The sequence below is a fragment of the Triturus cristatus genome, chromosome 2_2 (genome assembly GCF_964204655.1).
Source record: "Triturus cristatus chromosome 2_2, aTriCri1.1, whole genome shotgun sequence".
Lineage (NCBI taxonomy): Eukaryota > Metazoa > Chordata > Amphibia > Caudata > Salamandridae > Triturus > Triturus cristatus.
In genome coordinates, this window is record NC_140582.1 from 203,947,353 (window position 1) to 203,968,096 (window position 20,744).

Consider the following 20,744-nt stretch of genomic DNA (forward strand, 5'->3'; position numbering starts at 1 on the left):
GGGGTCCACGAGGCCTACTCAGGTTTCTGCAACTGTTTTACAAAATTAAATCATTTTAGAATGAATACATTTAAATTAATAAAGTACATACAAATAAAGAAGTACAATGAACAACTTTCTATATTTGAGCATTTGTTTGGTGTGTACTTGTTTTTGTGTTTTGTTTTGAGGTTCAAATCTTATAAATTGGTTAGGCTGGGGACCTGCCACTTCCAATAATGACTCAATAGGGGTGGGGGGATGTCCCTGAATTCCAGTAATGATTAAGTGGACATACACAAGTCAAAAGGTTAAGAACCGCTGGTCCAGGACATTTTCAGTTCATGAGAGGGCCAGGTCTTACCTTTCTTATCAGGTCAGTAAGTTCCATTTCATTCTTCTGTTGCGCCATGTCTGTTTTGACCTCCGAATAGGTGTCATTAATAATGGCCAAGAACATGTTCTGGTCATAAAAATAAACAATTTCTGCTTTAGTCATACATAGACAATGTATAAAAAAATATAGGGCAGCAACGAGATACAATGTTTTTCATTTGAGAGAGACATAAACAAAGCTTTGGGGCACACCACGTATATCACTAACATTGTTGAGGACTGTTAAGCAATTAATAAATCAAGGGTTCAAGGTAAAAGTGTGGGGGATAAAACTACATTCTCAGCAAAATGGGGGTTACTGACTAGAGGGAAAGGCTTCTTGATAAATGAATCACAAAGCGGCAGTCACAAGCCAACATCTGGGCAAAGTACTTGGCCAGGCTCTTCGCTTCTGAGATGTACAAATGAGGCCAGATATTTATGAAAAGCAATATGAATACATTTTAATAAGAGCCTGATAAGTGCCAGTGCTTTTGACCTCATCCACCAAGGACGGAGTTGTTTCTTCTACAGATTGGTGATATCACAAATTAACATCAAATCTATTGTTTGCCACTGAACCCTAAACAGAGATCTACAAAATAGGTGACTGATCAAAATATCAAACTGCATGTGCACCTTTGATTGAAGGACTTCTGTTAGGCTCTCAGCAGATCACTTATCGCTATCTTTTTAGCCGGAAGTAAAGATAGACTAAATATTGTCATGACCAGTCCCCACTTTTTTATTGTCACTTGTCCCGGACCATTAACATACGTGTCCAATTGGTCACTGGTTATACTGTTCAACTAATATTATGAACTATGTCAGTTAATAGTCTGGACTTCTCGGGTATCTAACATTCAGAACTCAAGGATCCTACCATTGTAAAAGACATTGTAATGACACACAGGTAGAATTGTATTTTCCTGCTCCATAGTCTCAGCACTGGCTGCCAAGAACCGGCTTATGCATGTACTACTTTCGGTCCCAACAATGGCCTCCCATCGCATCAAAATACTGAATAGCTCAAAAATAAGACTATATACAGGCCACAATGATGAACATGATGCATATATTTAATAACCAGTAACCAAAACTTTACAGCCTCCAGCCAAGCATGATTTAATGAAGAGCCTGAAATGGAAGCAATAGTAAGTATTGCACTTTGATAATATTAGAAGAAAGCTAAAGATTTTAATGTTTCCATAATCGAAAATTAATACAGTTGCAAAACTCCACTCACTTCTGATACTGTTGCCACATACATTTATAAATTACATGCTAATGTTTATTGGACACATGTCTCAACATGAAAGGCACATGTAGACCTTATGTACACCACAGACTTGCTTTGAAAATAAAACCAAACAGTAAGGCTGAGACGCTGCATCAGAGTCAAAAGTGTACTGGATAGTTAATGAAATGGATGTAAAATTAAAAAAAATGAACAAAGTACATACCAAAAGAATGAAGAACATAAAGAACACAAAAGAAGTGAAATAAATTGGTCCCAAAATTCGATTGGCTTCTTCAACTTCAGTAAAATTGAAATCCCCCAAAATGATGCGGAACTGAGTAAAACTAAAAGAGAAAGTGGAAAAAATAAATTCACATAAAATGAAGCATGGAATGGTACACCTGTATTTACAGTAATTTTGCAGGGAGACCAAGTTACCAACAGACACAATCTACTTCGAGAGGGAAGATGAAAACAGTTGTGGCATTCTTCTACCTCAGTTCTTTAATATGCTTCACATTTGAGTAACCTAACAAAGGAGCATTTGTCCTATGCTTACAATATCACAAAAACATAATACTCTTCTTAATCCCCCAAGCTACTGTTGTAGAATTATCCGCAAAAGAAAAATATTGAACTGTAATGCAGTTATACAATGAAAGACTCGAGAATTATTTGGGACACCATCTGACACTAAGGTAATCAGAACTCAAGTATATACCCGACCCAACAACATTTTGTTCTACTGCAACATTGCTTACATGCAATCCTGGAAAGTGCTGAAGTCATCTATCTGAGTTCCAAACACGAGGAAGGCCAGCTGGGCGTACGCTAAGAAAATAATGAAAAACATAATGGCAAAGCCGAGAATGTCTTTGGCACAGCGCGACATGGTGGTAGACAGCTGGCTCATCGTTCTGTTGAAATTGATGAATTTGAAGAGCTGGCAGAGAAACAAGTTACATTTAGCAAAAATGTTTCTGGAACCTCAGATTTATATTCAAGTGGGAGAACAGGCCTGCAAGTTATTACAAAAGCAGAATGATCTACAGTCTCTTCTTAAGGGCATGGGACACACTGTCTCAATACAATTGTTACACGTGTACAAAAGACAATTCACTCTGTGTGGACTAACGTTATGCTCAGATACTGGTATAGTTGTTCCTTCACACTTTAGGCCCACACAGCTGCTTTACCAATCTTTCCTATTGGTACCCAAATAACCTAATAAAAGTTTTCAAAGATAACACACAATATATTGCTTTTTGACCATCTTGTGTAGGTGTCCCCTTGGTGGACTGTTATTTGTCATAACAGATGACGACAGATTTAATCCAAAACGACTGAGCCGAGATCAGTATCAGATTTCAATAAAGGCCACTCTAAGGAGCTTCCGGTTAAGTATCTTAGGATCAAGGAGCCACTTTTGTTGAGGTAATTGCTAAGGGTCTTATATCTTGGGACTGGAGATGGAAATTCCTAGAGGGTATGACAAAAATGGAGGAGCTGACAAAGTAGTCTAGGTATGAAATGGCCATATTAAGTCATTCAACAACTTATGATGTAGAAGCGGACAAAAACTGGGATGGAGGTGGATTTTACAGGCATTTACAATGAGACTAGAATAACCCGTCCTACTACCTTCAGTGATAATTATGGGCCCAATTCACAAAAGTAATCGGAGACAAAATCCTAACTTTACGACTTTCGGTATTCACAAAGGGCATTTAGGATAGTAAAGTTAGAAATCCTATTTTTACGACTCCTAAAAAGTTAGGATCCCTAACTTTACTACTCCTAAATGCCCTTTGTGACTGCATATTTCATTTCCTACCATTTCTACTGGGTAATGCACTATAGAATGTAAACAAATGTAAAAAAATTATAATACAACTATTGCCGATTAATTTACAGTCGAACAGCAGTCGCAAATGGGTCACCCAAAAGCAGAAAACAATGAATTTTACATGACGACACAATTTGGGAACATCTAAACTAGATATTGTTACAAAGAAAATCCATACCTTAACCCATGCAAAGAAAACAGTAACTGCTGCAACATTGTTGAATTGAATTTGCCAATATGCCAGTGGTTCAAAATTAGGGAAGGTGGTCTGCTCCTCCAACAGATTTTTCAGAAGTCCACTGATAGTCGACACTCGGTGGATGTTGATTGCTATGGATACTACGGAGAGCTGAGGTACAAGGAAACATTTACAGAGAAGGATTTAAAGAATGTTTTATATGTTATCCGAGTAGGCGTGTCATGGTTAGATAACTAAGGGACACGTAATAAAAGACTTTTGAAAAATTGGAAGCAAAATACACACAGAAGTCTTGTGAATAGCCTCTAATTTTGCATTGTGACATGTATTAATAGGTCTCACTGCAAAATCGCAGGTCGCAGAACCACTAGCATAATGAATATTAAATAGGCAGGGCACTATTTGAAACCTTATGTGATTGGCAACAAACACAGGAACTGCAGCCTGCAAGGAACAGCATACCACCATTTCTGTGTTTCAATTCCCAAACAGTAAACTTTTATTATTTTTATTTCATGTTTTCTTTATAGGTACAGGTGCTGCTGTGAAAAAAAAATGGAAACAAAAGTTTCCTGTTTTGCAAAACTAGGGGGGCTGGTAAGGAGTCAACAAGGTAGAAAAAAAGTTAATCGGTTTATTCAGTCTCAAGCTCTTCTCACACAGAGGAAAAAAGCCATTGGGCAACGTTCCAAACTGAATAGAACATACCATGTGGGTAGACAACGGGGAAGAGGGAGATGAGGACATACAATTATATTGGAACAATAAGGTTAAAAAGAGGGGGAGGAGCCTAGCGCGCATCCAAGATGGTCGCGTGAGCACAGGGCTCCCCGGACCCTTTCTGCTCCTCGGAATTTATCCTGAGAATATCCTGATGTGGTTTATGGAATCTGGGAGATGAAGACCAGCTGAGCACATATCTCTTTTCAAAAATCAACTCGGACCTGGGAATCCTGAGTTGTCGTCGTCGGAACTTTTGGGACCCACCCGACGGAGGTGACCGGGGTGAAGGTGACCCGTGGGGCCGGGCTGCGATTGAACAACAGCGGCTTCAGCGCGGTGCCAGTTGCCGATCCACCACTTTCGGTTTCGGTTTTGGACTTCAGGAGACCAGCTGGCGGGTGCGCTCGGGGTGGCGAGGTGCTTCCTGGGCCTCTGCACGAGGTTTTCCTCCACCTGCCACTAGAGTGCCTATCGCCTCGGACCCCCTATACCGACATTTTGAGGTCTTCTTGCTGGTGCCCTTACACCTCTTGATTGGAGGTCCCCTTGAGTGACCGTGTTCACATGGGGGGCAAAGGGGGTCCCGAGGGGCGCAAGACCAAGGCCTCCCTCCGCGGGGGAGCGGTCCAGAGCAACAACATGGACCGCTACACCCAGGGCAGAGGGTCCCCTGGCGCTGCTGGCCTCCCCCCGGACGCTGCAGGGGGAGGCACGAACGTCTCTACGGAACTTTCCCTGCAGGACATTATGGGCGCCATTGCTGGCATCAAGGAAACCATCGCCACGCAATACGAGGCCCTGGCCCGTAAGATCGACACCGTCGCGATTGATGTCACCCTGATCCGGGCCGACCTCTCCAAAGCTAACGAGAGGGTCCAGGCCCTCGATGCGCGGACCTCCACCCTCGGTGCGGAGGTGTCGGATCTGCGGGCCGCGCTTGGAGACATCAGGGTGGTCAACGATCATATGGCCCGGCGGCTTGAGGACTTCGAGGGACGGGCCCGACGCAACAACATCCGCGTCATAGGTGTACCGGAGTCCTCCGACGGCCGCCCGGTTGACCTCGTGGTCGAGGAACTTATCCTGCAACAGTTGTCCCCGGCTGGCCTAAGTAAGTTCTTTGCCGTGGAGCGGGCCCATCGAGTTCCGGGCGGTCGGCCACGGCCGGGGGCCCCCCCCGACGCCTATCGTGGCCAAACTATTCCACTACAGGGACCGCGACGCTATTCTGCAGGCCTCACGGACCCACGGCCCGGTTCGTCACGAGAACTCGACCATCAATTTTTACCCGGACTTCACGCAACTGGTCCAGAAACAGCGGATGGGATTCCAAGGGGTGAAGCGTCGTCTCCGCGAGCTGGGCCTAAAGTATTCGATGCTCTACCCTGCAAAACTCCGAGTGGAACATGGGGATCGGACAGCCTTTTTTGACTCTCCTGTGGCCGCAAGTGACTGGCTGGACTCGCTGCCGGACGGAGGTGGCCGTCCCGGACCCTCTGCGGGCACCGCAGGTGACGGGTCCCCTTTAGAATGACTTTTGGTCCTTGATTTTGACGTTTTGCACTGTTCAGTTGGGTCTTACTTCTTTTGTATATTGTGTTTCACCAGGACCTGTGAGGGGGGCGGGCGGGGACGGGTCCCTTTCCTCCTCCGGGGTCTTTTCGTAGAATGGGGTTAGTGGGGCGACAGGCACACTGCAAGTTGGGGGGGTTTTTTGGCCCGCAGGGGTGCAGGGTGGGGGGAGTTGGACTTGGGGTGGGGTTGGGGGGGAGGAGGGGTTGTTTTGTTGTGTGTTTTTTGTTTACAGGGCGAGGTATTGATTTTTGTTCACATCTGGGAACTGTGCTGCAGGCTGGGGGACCCTTGATCTATTGGAGGGGATGGGGGGGGACGGGTTGAGGCTTATGTCATGGAACGTCAATGGGTTGGGGGACCGTATCAAGCGGGGTGTAGTGCTGCAATATTTGCGTCGTTTGACTCCTGATGTGGTGTTTCTCCAGGAGACGCATCTGGTTGGTAATGTTTGTCATGCAATGAACAGGGGGGGATACCGCCTCGTAGCCCATTCTGGTTTCACAACTGGTTCCAGGGGGGTGGGCATTCTCCTGCGAACCTCCCTTCCGGTGGAGATCACTAAGATAGTCTCGGATGACAGAGGGCGCTATGTGTGTTTGATTGGGAGGTGGGAGGGGCAGCCCCTTACCCTGGTTTCAGTCTACGTCCCCCCCGGGCCTCCAGAACTCCAACTTCACTGACTTGGGTCGAATGCTGCTTGACCTTCCGGACAGCCTCCTGCTCATGGGCGGGGACTTTAATTCTGTGGTTTCGGGTGAACTGGATCGTCACCCGCCAAGGACCCTCCCCGCTGCCCAGGCATGGCTGGGTGGGATGTTGGAGACCTTCGGCCTGGTGGATAGCTGGAGATTAATGCATCCGACCCAATGTCAGTTCACCTTTCACTCGGGGGCGCATGGGAGTCTCTCTAGGTTAGACTACTTCCTTATGCCCGCGGCGCAGACTGGTCGGATTAGAGAGGTCAGGCACCTGGCGCGGGGTATCTCCGACCATTCTCCGCTGTGGCTTCTTTTTGACACCGGGTCGCGGTCTGCAGGGCGGATCGCTCCCATTAACCCATGGTACCTGCGAGACCCTACGACTCGCGACAGCCTGGTTAAGGCTATGGACCAATACTTCCTTGATAACGAGGGGTCGGTGTCATCTGCAATGTCCCTGTGGGAAGCCTTTAAAACCGTGATCCGCGGACACGCCCTCTCCCAGATAGTGGTGGCTAAGAAGGTCAAGAGTGAGGCAGTGGTGAGGCTGGAGACTGACATCTCGGGGCTGGAGTCGGCCTTGGAGGCGAATGTCACTCCGGACGGGCTCCATGCCCTTAGCCTGAAACAGTTTGAATATAGGTCCCTGGTCACTGACGCGGCCAAAACTATGTATAGGGAGCAGCAGGGTCGACTGTACGACGCCGGGGACAAGGCGGGAAAGTTGATTGCGTGGCTGGACAAAAAGGAGAGAGTGAATCGTGTGGTCCCGGAGTTGCGTGCTGCGGAAGGTGTGTGTGTGACTGAGCCGGATGAGATTGTGGAATGTTTCGCCGACCACCTCCGGGCTGTGTACTCCCCAGTGACTGACAGAGATGAGGACGACTCTCGCCTTCTACTGAGGGATATTGCCTTGCCCGGCCTGTCCGTTGAGGACCGTGAGCGGCTGGACGCCCCCTTGTCGGCGGATGAAATAGCGACCGCGATCCGCTCCCTTCGCTCGGGCAAGGCTATGGGTCCCAACGGGCTGCCCATTGAGCTATATAAATTGCGCCCTGATAAGCTTGCGCCCTTCCTCAGTCGCATGTTCCGTGAGTCTCTTGCGGCGGGTTCCCTTCCGGCTGACCAGCGTTTGGCCACGATAGTCGTGATCCCCAAGGAGGGCAAGCCGCGAGACCGCTGTACTTCTTACCGGCCTATTTCACTGCTAAATGCAGAGCCTAAAATCCTGGCGAAAGTCCTTGCCAATCGTTTGTTGAGCGTCGTGTGCGATCTTATTCATCCGGACCAATGCGGCTTCATCCCGCACCGCAACACCGCTCTTAACTTGCGGCGTCTTCACGGCGCCCTGGCCAGGGCGGAGCTCCTCTCCGAACCGGCCGTGCTGGTTTCTTTGGATGCCACGATGGCTTTTGACACCATCGAGTGGCCATTCCTCTGGGCTGTCTTGGCTAAATTTGGCTTTGGGGAAGGATTTATTGGCTGGGTGAAGCTTCTTTACACGGGACCCATGGCTCAGGTGGTGGTGAATGGGCGCGTCTCTCGGCCCTTTGCCCTCGGCAGGGGCACGAGGCAGGGGTGCCCGTTGTCCCCTTTGCTCTTTGCTCTCGCCCTGGAGCCACTCGCTGCTTGGCTCCGCTGGGAGCCCTCGCTTAGGGGGATCCGGTGGGCCCCGGGCTTCGAAGATCGGGTCTCGCTGTATGCGGACGATATTCTCCTGTATCTCACCTCACCGCGGCAGTCGCTTAACGTCCTCTTTGACGTTCTGACTTCCTTTGGGAACAATTCGGGTCTCACGATCAATTGGTCTAAATCCTGCGTCTATCCCATCTCTGGTGGTCCTCCTCTCCTGCCGCCTCGGCTTCCGATCCAAATATCCCTGAGCGGCTTTAAGTACCTGGGGATATACGTTTCGCTGGACCCGGTGGCTCGCTATGAGCAGAATCTCCTGCGTCCACTCCGGCGATTGCGAGAGGACACGGCCCGGTGGTGCAGGCTGCCCCTGTCCCCGCTGGGTCGGGCCGCGCTGTTCAAAATGATGTCCCTTCCCAGGTTCCTCTATGCACTCCAGAACTCCTTCGACGTTATCCCGGTGGCCTACTTTCGGGAGGTGGAGAGCCTGCAGAGGAGACTGGTGTGGGACGGGCGGGCGCGTATTGCTCTTGCTAAGCTTACTCTCCCCTGGTACGACGGGGGCATCGCGCTTCCTGACATTCGCAGGTACTATTGGGCCTCGCAGCTATCGGCCATTAACCATGCCACGTATGCGCCTGGCTTGAATCCGGCGTATGAGATGGACAAGTTCCTGCTTCCCGGCGGGAACTATAACAGGGCACTTTACTCCCGCTCGGCTGGCCGGACCCTTACGGGTCCTACTAAGATTGCGGTGCGGACCTGGAGGGCTGCCACTGCGGCCACGGGCTGGAGTGAGCGACTAACATGTGCTACTCCTTTGTTTGCCTCCGACCGCCTGGGCAGCCTCTGGACTACGAAGGGGTTTGACCAGTGGGATACGATTGGTATCAGCAAAGTGGGAGACCTGTGGCATAAGGGCACGGTTAAGACTTTCGCGGCGCTCCAGGCCGAATACGAGCTTACGGACAGGGAGTTCTTCCGCTATGCCCAGGTTCGACACGCCCTGCTCTCGGTCTTTGGGGAGGGGACCAAGATCCCGGTTTCCTCGCCCCTCGAGGACCGCATACTTGACGGACATGTCCCTGACAGTACCATTTCTTTAACTTATAAAAAACTGATTAATCATCGGGCTGACCTCTTTGTGCGCCTCCGGGAGGCTTGGATGGGGGATGGGGTGGAATTGGACGACGAGGACTGGCAGTCTGCACTGTCGTCCCCCAAGGAGGTCGCCATTCCAGCCCGTCTCCGGTTGGTACAGCTCAAGATTCTTCACCGGGTCTATGTGACGGGTCCTCGCTTGGTCTCGATGGGATTCTCCGACGACGGGCTCTGTAAGCGGGGTTGTGGGCTCAGCGCCACCTTTCTCCATATCCTGTGGGAGTGCCGCGAGGTGGCGGACTACTGGCGCCGGGTCCATACGGTTATGGGACAGGTCACTGGGGTTGTGCTGCTGCCGGAGGTGCGTCGCTGTGTCCTGAATGTGTGGGAGCCCAATGATTACAGCGCGGCTCAGACTCGGTGGGCGGCCCTGGGGAACATGATTGCCAAGAGAGATATAGCGCAGCTTTGGGGCGCCCAACGGCCGCCCACCGTGTCAGTATGGAAGGAGAATATGGACTGGTGTATGTTCAGGGAGAAGACTGTGTATGTGGCCCGTGGTAAGCCGGGGGCGTGGGGTAGAATCTGGGGGCAATGGAATGCGTATCGCGGGGGTATCTGTACGCCCCCCCTGGTGGACACTAATATCGCCATGTCCCCCTGACCCTTGATGGTTCCTGGCACCTTTTGGAATAACTACATATGGACGTTCATCTCCCTTGACCCCCCCCCCCCCGTCCCCAGCCTCCCGGTACTCCTTCCTTTTGCCGGCTGCTTAATGGTCTGCACTGGAGTTCCCCGGAGGAAGCCTGACCCGCACTGTTTGCCCTTATGCCTCGCCTTTTGTTTTTCTTTTAGTTTTTGTGTCTGTTGGACTTAAGTCTCCTGTTCCTTTAGAACTATCCGGAGCCACTACGGGGCTGCGCCCCGGGACTTGACTGCAGCCTTGATAAATGTATATTTCATTCTGTACCTAGCGGCCGGCCCTGGTGGTTGTAGGCCCGTGCTTGTAACCGAATTATTGTTCAATAAAAATTTTATAAAAAAAAAAAAAAAAAAAAAAAAATAAGGTTAAAAAGAAATCATACATTTAAGGGGAAAACACAATTTTAGACTGAGTATAACAGCTGGACCAATGGCTGCTCCCTCAGAGGCTGCAGACACAATTCACAAATGGAAAGGTTTTCTGAGTGGGACACCATCCTCTATGCGGATCAGATAAACCTCTCCTTTGAGGTCTCGGCAACTGATCAATGGTTTATGACCTCAAATGAGTTGCAAACCATGGATTCATTCCATAATGAATCAACCCTTTTACTCCTCCCTTCTAAGTGCGAATCGGTATCCATCGGTAAACCCATTTTGCGAGTTTGAAATGCTTTTAAGACTCACAAAATAGATTTACTATTTACTGCAAAGCTGCAAAGCCATTTTGTGGTCACTAACAAGGTGGCTTTGTGAGTCGCACACATTGAAACTGTAAATGGCTTTGTACATGTGGTTCTAAGCTCTAAAAACAGTGTCATACCATTAACAGGACTTCCGAGATCACAAATACCTAATGCAAATGAGAACACATTTCCTAATTGTTCTCTCCTGCTTCGAAACTACACTGGAACAAGATGCAAAAGAGTTGGGGCATAAAATGGGTGCCAGAAGCCCCTGTGGCGGCAGGAACCACGACCATCTAGCCTGGCCATCCTTCAAGATATCCACCCACATTCTTCTTGGAAGACCTTTTACAATCTGAAAGGTACAGGACTCTTATGGACGGGTCACTACATTTGGCGGGGACAGGGGGAGGTCTGACAATTTTTATTATACCATGTGAAGCTGATCACCGGCAAACATTAATATGGCAAATATTTTGTAGAAATTCATTTAAATTAATATACATCAGAAAAATTAAGCTGCAAATTTGCAAGGCATTTTATCACAACATGTTCCAGCACTAAACTTAAGTGTTCTCCACAAATGCCCTCTGTGGAGCAAATGAAAAAAATAATGCTTCAGTTTTGGTCCAAATTCATGCCTTTGGAAATTCTACCAATAATAAGCCTATAGAAATATTAATACTTGCCATTTCTAGTCCAAGAGATACTACAGCCCAATAATACGGATGGTGAATATTTACTGTGCACACCACGTCGGTATCCTGGTTGGAAAAACACTGTGGACTAAAGGAAACCTTCTTACAATAGGCTACAAAAAGAAACCCTCAAAATGACTAGTTTCTTCCAATCTTCCCCGTCTCTTCACCCTTGCTGTGTGTCCACTCCAGATCAGGGGAGCAGTGGTGGACAGGATTACGTGATCCAAGAAAGTATTTAAAGAATTGCAGCAAAGCATCAGTGTAAGCTACTGCCAAACAGAGAAGTACAACACACACAGTTGATGTACAAGTATTACAATCGTCCTTCCTCAACATTACCCCCGCCCGCCGTCGTTCTATGGGATAATTTATGTTGATCAGCTACACTCGACAGACTGCCTAACCTCAGACTGCATGCATGCTACATGGCTTGCATATGTAAGTATATATCCAATTCCAGTACAGTGTGTCCCTGTGCTTTAGGGAAACACTCACATGAACATAGATAAATAAATAAAATTATCTTCCATCACACAATTGAAGCAGTGTAACATACTTCTCAACATGCCATCAGCTGCAAATTGAACTTTTCAGGATTATATGAGTGAGAATAAATATTTCCCCTCAAGGATACATCGCGGTCAAAGGTTTTACACAAGCCTTACATGGCAGACAAAAATATTACTTTTTACAGGGAAGAATAGAAAAACATCCCGTAATATATTTTATTACTACTCAACATCATGAATTCAAAAAGGCTGGACGGCAAAGTCCAACAGTTAGGCTTGTGAAAAATAAATTAAATAGTCTTCTTCCTTGGGCCCTTAAAAAGTAACCATAGAAATAAAAGCACAATGATTTTTACAGAGATGCTATCACATCAGCAGCCATTTATACAGTAGATCCAGACGGACCATATCCCAAGCAATGTAGGCCAATTGCGAGTTCTCAAACTGCAAAAGACATCATCAAGGAAACTGTAAAGATGTACTATCATTTAATTCCTCAATGCATAAATGCCTTGCAAATCAAATCTTCAAATGAGGGGGATCCCATTTCAGGGCTCACGAGATACCAAGACCTTTACCCAATGATCATCTCTTGGTTTGTTGGTTTCCACAACACAATAAACAGAGCAATGTTTTTAAAACAAGAGGGAAGTCCAGGTCCATTCTTACTATGCGGACTAAGTAGGATGCAAAAGCTATATGTATTTATATTCATATTCACTGTGTAGGGTACCTATTCTCACAATACCAATGTAGAGTACCTATCCTCACAATACCCGTGTATAGTAACTATCACTTTGTCATGGCAGAAGCAGATCAGCCTTTATTTATTTAGCTTGAGTATTTCCTATGTGGTGTGTTGTGATTCTGTATCAGTGGGCCAACCACACTGAGGTGATTGTTCTTTATCAGACTGCCGCAAATACTCACCACAATGATGACAATATCCAGACAATTCCACACGCCCCGGAAGTAATGCAACTGGTGGGTGCGGATTTCCAGAATTTCTTCCACTATGTAGTATGCAACGAAGAGGCAGAAAGCGATTTCGCAGATTGCAAGGACAATATCGAAAGGGGAGATGTAATGGATCAGCTTGACCGTCTGAAACTGCCAGGATGTGAGCAGGCCACCGGTGGCTGGGAACTCAACCAACAACCTGTGGAGAAGACAACACAATTCTAAATCACAGCAAGAAGTGTTAATAATTGGTTCCAAGCAATAGAAAGACGCATCCAAATTACCACACTCTTAGAACCTATTTTGCAAGACAGCGATTTAAGCACTTGCCCATGTACATGTCCTGTCGAACCTCAATCACCCAGTAGGCTATTTCTGGAGGATCCAGCTGTTGAATGCCGACCACAGAGTGTTTGCTTCCAATAATTAGGGCTTCGGCCAAACATTTTCTTAACTTATTCATAGCTTCCAAGTGGCACCGTGCCAACTGTGACAGCTCCAGCCACCTCCTACACATGCTAAGAACTGTAGCCCAATACTTATAGTCCCAGAGAGCATAGTGTTGTAGGTAAAAAAGACAGCATTGCTTAGAGATGTGACAAACAGCATGGTCTCAACTGGCCTTATAAATATAAAGCTCTAACTATGCAGGCTAGACATTCTGTTTGGCTCCAGGGTTAGGTTCAGTTATGTCTATATCTCATTGCAGAGGCACACTAATGTGGTGCAAGGCAGAAGTGTAACACGAAAAATAACCAAGAAATACTTTTGTGAAATTAAATGTTTTATCCTTATATGCTAAAGACGCCCTGATACTGATGGAGCGGGTAAAATGTTTCTTTTTCATATACCCGATCCATTTATACAAGTCTATATTAAAACGAATAATAACTAAGTGTAATGAATAATTGAGTGATGTGATGAAATTACACCAAGCTTATTAACCAAGAGAATACACGTGGGAATGCATTTGCATGGCTAAAATAATAAGTGAACTAAGTTTGTACGCATATTAAAGTTGTATGTTTTGCTTAAGCTGTGTTAATGTGATTTGCGCTTAAATAAACCAGCATGAACGGCTTTGGATGTTGCATATGGCTAGCTAAATACATACACATAAGGGTATTAGCAAGGGAATAACACTGTTTTAATCATTTCTATGTATTAATTACGATTTTGTGTTTCTTTGCTTAAAGTTGACTATTTTGCCCTACCAAAAGATGACTGCGAGGTGCCAATGTCCCTGAACGTGAAGCAATTGTTGCCATTTGGGAAAAATGAACTACCAAAAGCCACCTATTCACAATAGACTGATACTTTCTTGACCTGGGAACAGTCTTTCCCATGCGCCTAGTTTATTCATCATCCACATGTGAAATTTTGAGAATGTTTCTTAATGTATTGGGACGTGGCTGAATTCAGCCAATCAGGGGCCTGTGAATAAAGAAAATGTTACTGTTATATGTAAATTTTAGTATAAATATTAGTAGTCTAGAGAGGAATATACACACCCCCTATCCTACATCGCTGCTACTCAGAGATGCTACTCTATGCGACACTTCATGCTGCTCTGCGCTAGAGATCCTTAAGCTGACGGAAGAGGACGAGGACTTTAGGATTCTGATTAACTTTCTGAGGACCGGTTCTGACTTAGAAAATGACAAATAGCCAGAATAGGTAAATATGACAAAAGATAATATGGCATTGTTAGGATTTAACCTGCAATTTAATTAGATAAAGAAAAATCATTATTTGAAGAACTGTGTCGGGTGATTATTTCTTCAAATGTTTATTGAATAATTTGAGAATTAAAGAGTCATCAAATTCTATTACAACTAAATGATCTAGTCGATCTCCGGATGGAGGAACGGGTAGGGTGAGTCAATAGATGAGGTTTCCTCTATCTAAGTGAATAACTGTAGTTCGAGATCAGATATCTCCTCTGTAAGGCACGGCTAGTTTGAAGAGAATGAATGTTGATGTTATGGGCCCCACCAGCGTGTGATGTGTGTATGTGCGTGTGACTGAGAAATCATTCTGTCCGTGGAAGCAGGGGGAGATTTTGTGTCCTGAACTGCACCAATACAACCTCAAAAACATGGCTAGCAACTTGCGGTTACTGATGGACTCTTTGGATGAGGTTGCAAGGATTTTGGGGCTTAAAATAAAGTGGGACAAATCTTGTATGCTTCCACGAACAAAACTCTCTAATGCACAACCTCACATACGTATTACCCATGGGAGGCATGAAATGGCGGGTTCAAAAGCACAAAGCATTTGGGAGGGAACATTATCCATGAAGAAAAACGCCTACTCGATAGCAGCTTTAGGCAAATGATAGCAGAAGCTAGGCAATCACTCCAGTTTTCGGCTTTGCTTCCTCTGCCACCCATGGGTCGTGTTCCAACATCCAAAATGTTGATATTGTCTAGAATACTATATTTCTTCCCTGCCCTGCTGATTGTTCTTATACAGGCCTTTTTCAAGGATTTGCACTCCATCCTAATTTCTCTGATATGGGACGCAAGAAGACGTGGAGTATGCATCACAAAGGCGTATGCCCCCTTAGCTGGGGATGGACTAGGGACCCCCAACTGTGAGTTATATTATGTGGCAGCCCATCTTCAGTGGCTAGTGAGGCGGATGTTTCAAGAACCTAGTCCGGTACGAGACGATGTAATGATGGGCCTGGGAGACATTTCTATAGAAGACTGGCTGATGGACAAGGACAAGAGATACTCCTCAGGAAACATGCTAATGAGGGTAGCACAATAGTGCTGGGACACCAATGTGCAATCGGAAAGTAGACCAAACCAACTCTGCTCCTGAATTGCCATTGTGGTCATTGCCGAGTTGCATCAGGTTAAAAAATAACCACAACGTTCGTCCATGGTTGGAGGCGGGTATACTGAGATGGGATAACCTTTTTGATAAAGGAGTTCTTCATTCGTTGGATGACTTATCTGGGGTGTATTATTTAAGGCAAGATAATTTTCTGTCATGTAATGATGTTATACACCAGCTGACCCACATTTGGGGGAATACACATGAGATGCCCACTACATCACTATTATACATTGCACTAACACATGGAAATAACCACAAAGCCATCACAAACCTATATGTTGCACTGTTGCAACAATGGAACAAGTTAATAAGACCACTCAAAACATGGTGGAGCACCTAACGAAGTAATGTCCTGCCTACTGGGTCTTTCGAACAGCATACAAAAGACTAAATATATAAATGCTTTTGTGGACCTAGCATTGGTGCTAGCGAAATGTCGTATTGAAATGAACCGGATAGCTCAAGCAGTCCTTTAGATATCAGACTGAATGCGAGACATAAAAAAAAAATCAGCATACACTGAAATGGATGTCTCAACTAAATCACAAGTAGTAGGTATGAAAATAAGCGTTCCAAACGGTGTAATAACTACCTAGAGAAAGTAGAGGAAAAATCCTATGTGCATCAGCCATAAACTACTAAATCAGAATTAAATGGCGCACAGGCGTGCAGCATGGTGATCATGGAGGGTGAAGGGAGTATGTTGGTATAGGCTAGGAGACGAGTAGGAGTGTGCTGCTGGATATATTAATCATATTAAACGATTTGGGGAAATGAATATATGCTAATGATGATTGATTGCTCTGAAACCGATGAACAATACAACATGTGCAAGAAGTCTGACGTTCAAATGACTGTATATGGAGGCTGTAGAAGCAACATATGTACACCGAATCACCTGTATGTACCAAGGGCATTTGGCTGAGATCTCAGTTCTTTCTTTATTCTCTATGCTGCTGCATCTTTATTCTGTGTAACTCTGTTTTAAATACGGAAATCAACCAAGATAAACGAAGAAAAATAAATACTTTTGTGAATGCCTAGAATGCAGAATTAGATTCTAACATACAATAGTCCATAGACTATCCGCGCTAGGCTACGCGATTTCAAGGTTTAAGAGAGAAGCATTTTGTTATCAAATGCTTCATTGATAGAAATAGCTGAACTTTAACAGAAATGTAATAACTTGCATGTTTTGGCTCATGTTAGTGTTTTGCTTTCACAACAACAAAACATCTGGAGGAACAACGATTACCTCCACCCCCTTGTAAGTCCAAATAACCTACTATCTCTGGAAATATGCCACAACTTAAAATCAAAACAGCCTACTACCTTTGGCAAAAACCACAGCCTGGCCTGCTCCTCTGCTCTCAGTTGGTCAGTGTTCCGCTTGCTTTACCTGATGATACAGAAGAGGTTGATGTTGGCATTGTACACTGAGAAATCCAAGAAGACTGCTCTGGTCCCCCGGTCCAGCCACAGGTTCTTCTTCAGGGCGTCGATCTGGGCTGCCGTCGTCTCTCTGGTTTTGGAAAGGTCCAGGTAGTAACCAGCCCCACTATATGTCGCGATGAAACCCCAGTGACTGCTTCCATTCAGCTGCTTTTCAGTAGCATACATCCAGCTGTTGGTGCAGAAAACAATATTAAAGCATTAGTCAGGAGAGTGGATAATTATCAATAGAAGCAAACAATATATACGGATTCATACTTCAAATTAAAATTTTAAAATGCTAATATCAATGGTTCTGTTCATGTATAGATATATATTACAGTTTATTCAGTTAATTATTTACTAAATTTTAAGGTAGTCCACTTTAACAAAAGCCATAAATTAGGCAAATAACATGTTTGAAAGGACTGGAAGCAGGTTTTCAATGGAGAAACAATTCTAGCATTTCAGCACATTTCAGTTCAGAATTGCAGCTACGAATTAAAAAAATATAACAAAAGTGACAATCAATAACATGGCATAACAGAAACAAACATTGGCAAAGACAAACGGTCTGACCTTAGCAATTCTGAGTTTTTTATTTTTATGTTTTGCATACACATGCAATAAACATTAAAAGTGTAAAAATAAATAGACAGTAAAAATGTGATTTACAATGCCAATAGCTAAAAGCGAGACCTATTGCATTGCAAATGCTTGTTATATACATTGCTAACATTAGTAGCCGCTTATTTTGAGCTCTGTCCAAGAGACAGATTAAGCTGGCTGACTCTTGAACAGAGCTTAAAATAAGCGGCTACAAATGTAAGCAAATGCCCAGTGTAAGAAGTCAGCAAAACTGTTAAAAGCTAAGCTTGAGCACGTCCCTGGTTCACAGGGTAGCAGTCAACTAAACACTAAAAAAGGCATTGTGGGTAGAACGCAATGCCTCAAATCCCAATCTACTGGGAAGGTGGTACAGTGCTTGAAATTGAAATATAGACATGTAGGTGCTCACTATGGCCAATTTGTTTCCCAAATATGTGGTACTCTGATTTTAAGCACTGCAGTTGTGCTGAGAAGTAGTGTACTCTCTCGTTCAAATCAAAGAAGAGTACGTAGGAGTACTCGACAGACCTGCCCATTTAAGGCACTGCTCTGACACAATAATCTAGACCCAGGATGTTATGGGGTGTTATAGGAGAAACTGTTTGTTCGCCTTTTACTGAGGATTAAAGGACACGGAGAGCGATGGGGTACAAAATAAGTTGCAGCGTTACCTAGAGTGGAGCAGGGTATTTTGGCAAGAACAGTGACAGACCCAATACTGCAATGGACCAGACTCTGCAGATGAGCAAAAACAATGCAGTTCACATGCTGCAGATTATAGAGCACAATCTCTACAAAGAGGCTGGCCTCTGCAAAACCAATGTGACACCAGTACTGGCCCAGCGTGACATCTAATAAACAGAGCCTGCATCCAAGGAGCAGCCTGTTATATGCTAGTGACATCCCAGATCACCTGCACAAGCCGTCTCCTAAATGTAGGATAAAGGATACCAACATCAAGGTTTGAGCTGCTTGCTTCTTCCTGGGTTTTCACTCTGTGTGCTGACATCTGAACGTTACAGCAGAAGCCAACACCAAAGGCAGGTGAACCCACCGAGAACAGAGTCACAACATTCTGAACTTTGGCCAGAGTTTCTGCCCAATGCCAGAGCAGAAGAATGTAGGGAGTACCAAACATTTCGCTCCCAATATGAACCTGAACCTGACTGTGACAATCATTTAGGCTTGAAAATTACATCTTAGATTTAGCCTCGGAAAGCATCATGTATCGTCTGAGTGGCTCACAGCCGTTCACAAAGCCTCTAGAAGCTGTTCCTCATGTCTCAACTAAACTGTGGCTACACAATGCAGTACACAGCAAGCATCAGCATGGCAAGGTTGCAGTGTCATGAGCTGCCAGGCCCTCTTACAATGAATTATTATTACTAATAATAATAAATACATTTTTCAACAAGCGGCCGTGCTGCCGCGAAAGTGATCACGATCGCGATCAAACTTCAAAGCGGCCGTGCACGGCCGCGAAAGTGAAAGTAATCGCGCCGCGCGCGCGCACATGCACTGTAGCTCTAGGCTGGCCTGGTAGCACTTTTTGGAGCCCTCTCAATAAGTCTCGCCAGACCAGCGCATGCGCTGGGTCAGGCGAGACCTAAAAAGGCACTGCCCGAAAACAAATGAAAAACATGGAATGAAAATTGAAGCTTGCCTAGGGCCCCTAGGACTGAAGTGGACTACATTTTAGGTGAATGTGTACACGTGCAAAAACAAAATGCCTTCACACACAGTGATGAGAGCCAATGGCTGAAGTGGGCTGACCCAATGCCATATGCTGTGACGGGCGAAGCAAAATGTGAATAACACTAGACCAAACCAGTGGATGAAGATGTGGGACCGAAAGTTCCTCTAAGTACATGTAGGTGTGTGTATTTTTAGGAACTTTTGGGAAAATGTGAGCCTGCGAGACAGCAAGCTGTCTCTGGTCCATACCTTAAAAAGAGCCAAAGCAATAGCAAAACAAGCATTGGCAAAGCCAATAGGTCTCACCTATGCGAGAGCTATTGGCTTTGGCAAAGTGTTTTAGCAATGTTGTACACCAGTGTGGCTGCCGTGCAGCATGGCTAAACGTTAGTGGTGTGGTGTTGGGTGGAGTAAATTTGGGTAGAGTGGACTGGGATAGAATGGAGTAGTGTGAAGTGGGCTAGAAAGGGGGAGTATGGAGTGGGGTTGGTTGGTTTGGAGTAGAGTGGGGTAGATTGGAGTAGCATGGAGTGGGGCAGACTGGTTTACAGTAGAGTGGGGTGGATTGGGGTAGCGTGGAGTGGGATGGACTGGTTTAGAGTGGAGTAGATTGTAGTGGGGTATATTGGGGTAGAGTGAGGTAGAATGGAGTGGAATAGATTGAGTAGAGAAGAGTGTGGTATATTAGAGTGGAGTAGAGTGGAGTGGGGCAGATTGAAGTGGGGTGGGGTAGAGTGGGGCAGGGGGGATTGGATTAGGGTAGGGTAGAGTGGGTCAGATTGTAGTGGAGTGGGGTAGATTGGAGTAAAATGGAGTGGGGTATATTGGGTGGAATGGGGTGAGGTACACTGAAGTGGAGTGGGGGTAGATTTGGGTGGATTGCAGTAGATACAAGTACATTTAGGTGGATTGCGGCCAATAGGAGTTCAGTAGATCAGAGTGGAGTGAGGTATATTGGGGTAGATCGGAATGGGGTAAATTGGGAAAAGTGGAGAGGGATGGAATGGGGTAGAGTGGGATGGGTGGGTGGAGTGGGGCAGATTGGAGTGGGATAGTTTGAAGTGAGGTAGACTGGGTGGATTAGAGTAGGGTAGATTGGAATAGAGTGGGGTAGGTTGGAGAGGGTAGGGTAGATTGGAGTGAAGCAGAGTACTTGTAGCGGGGTAGATTGGGTGGATTAGAGTAGGGTAGTTTGGAATGGAGTGGGGTGGATTGGGGTAGAGTGGAATGAAG

The 20,744-nt window shown here is 45.7% G+C and overlaps 1 protein-coding gene across 2 annotated transcripts in view; it reads right to left on the reverse strand.

Moving 5' to 3' along the window:
• PKD2 (polycystin 2, transient receptor potential cation channel) overlaps nt 1–20,744 on the reverse strand; it is a 156,588-nt gene that overhangs the window by 22,468 nt on the left and 113,376 nt on the right. For both annotated transcript variants that reach the window (XM_085641181.1, XM_085641180.1), the window contains exons 5-10: nt 17,176–17,400; nt 12,900–13,128; nt 3,619–3,789; nt 2,356–2,537; nt 1,818–1,938; nt 344–442 (exon numbers count right to left, since the gene is read on the reverse strand). In XM_085641181.1, the coding sequence (XP_085497307.1) occupies nt 344–442; nt 1,818–1,938; nt 2,356–2,537; nt 3,619–3,789; nt 12,900–13,128; nt 17,176–17,400 (1,027 nt within the window). The remainder of the gene's footprint in view (nt 1–343; nt 443–1,817; nt 1,939–2,355; nt 2,538–3,618; nt 3,790–12,899; nt 13,129–17,175; nt 17,401–20,744) is intronic.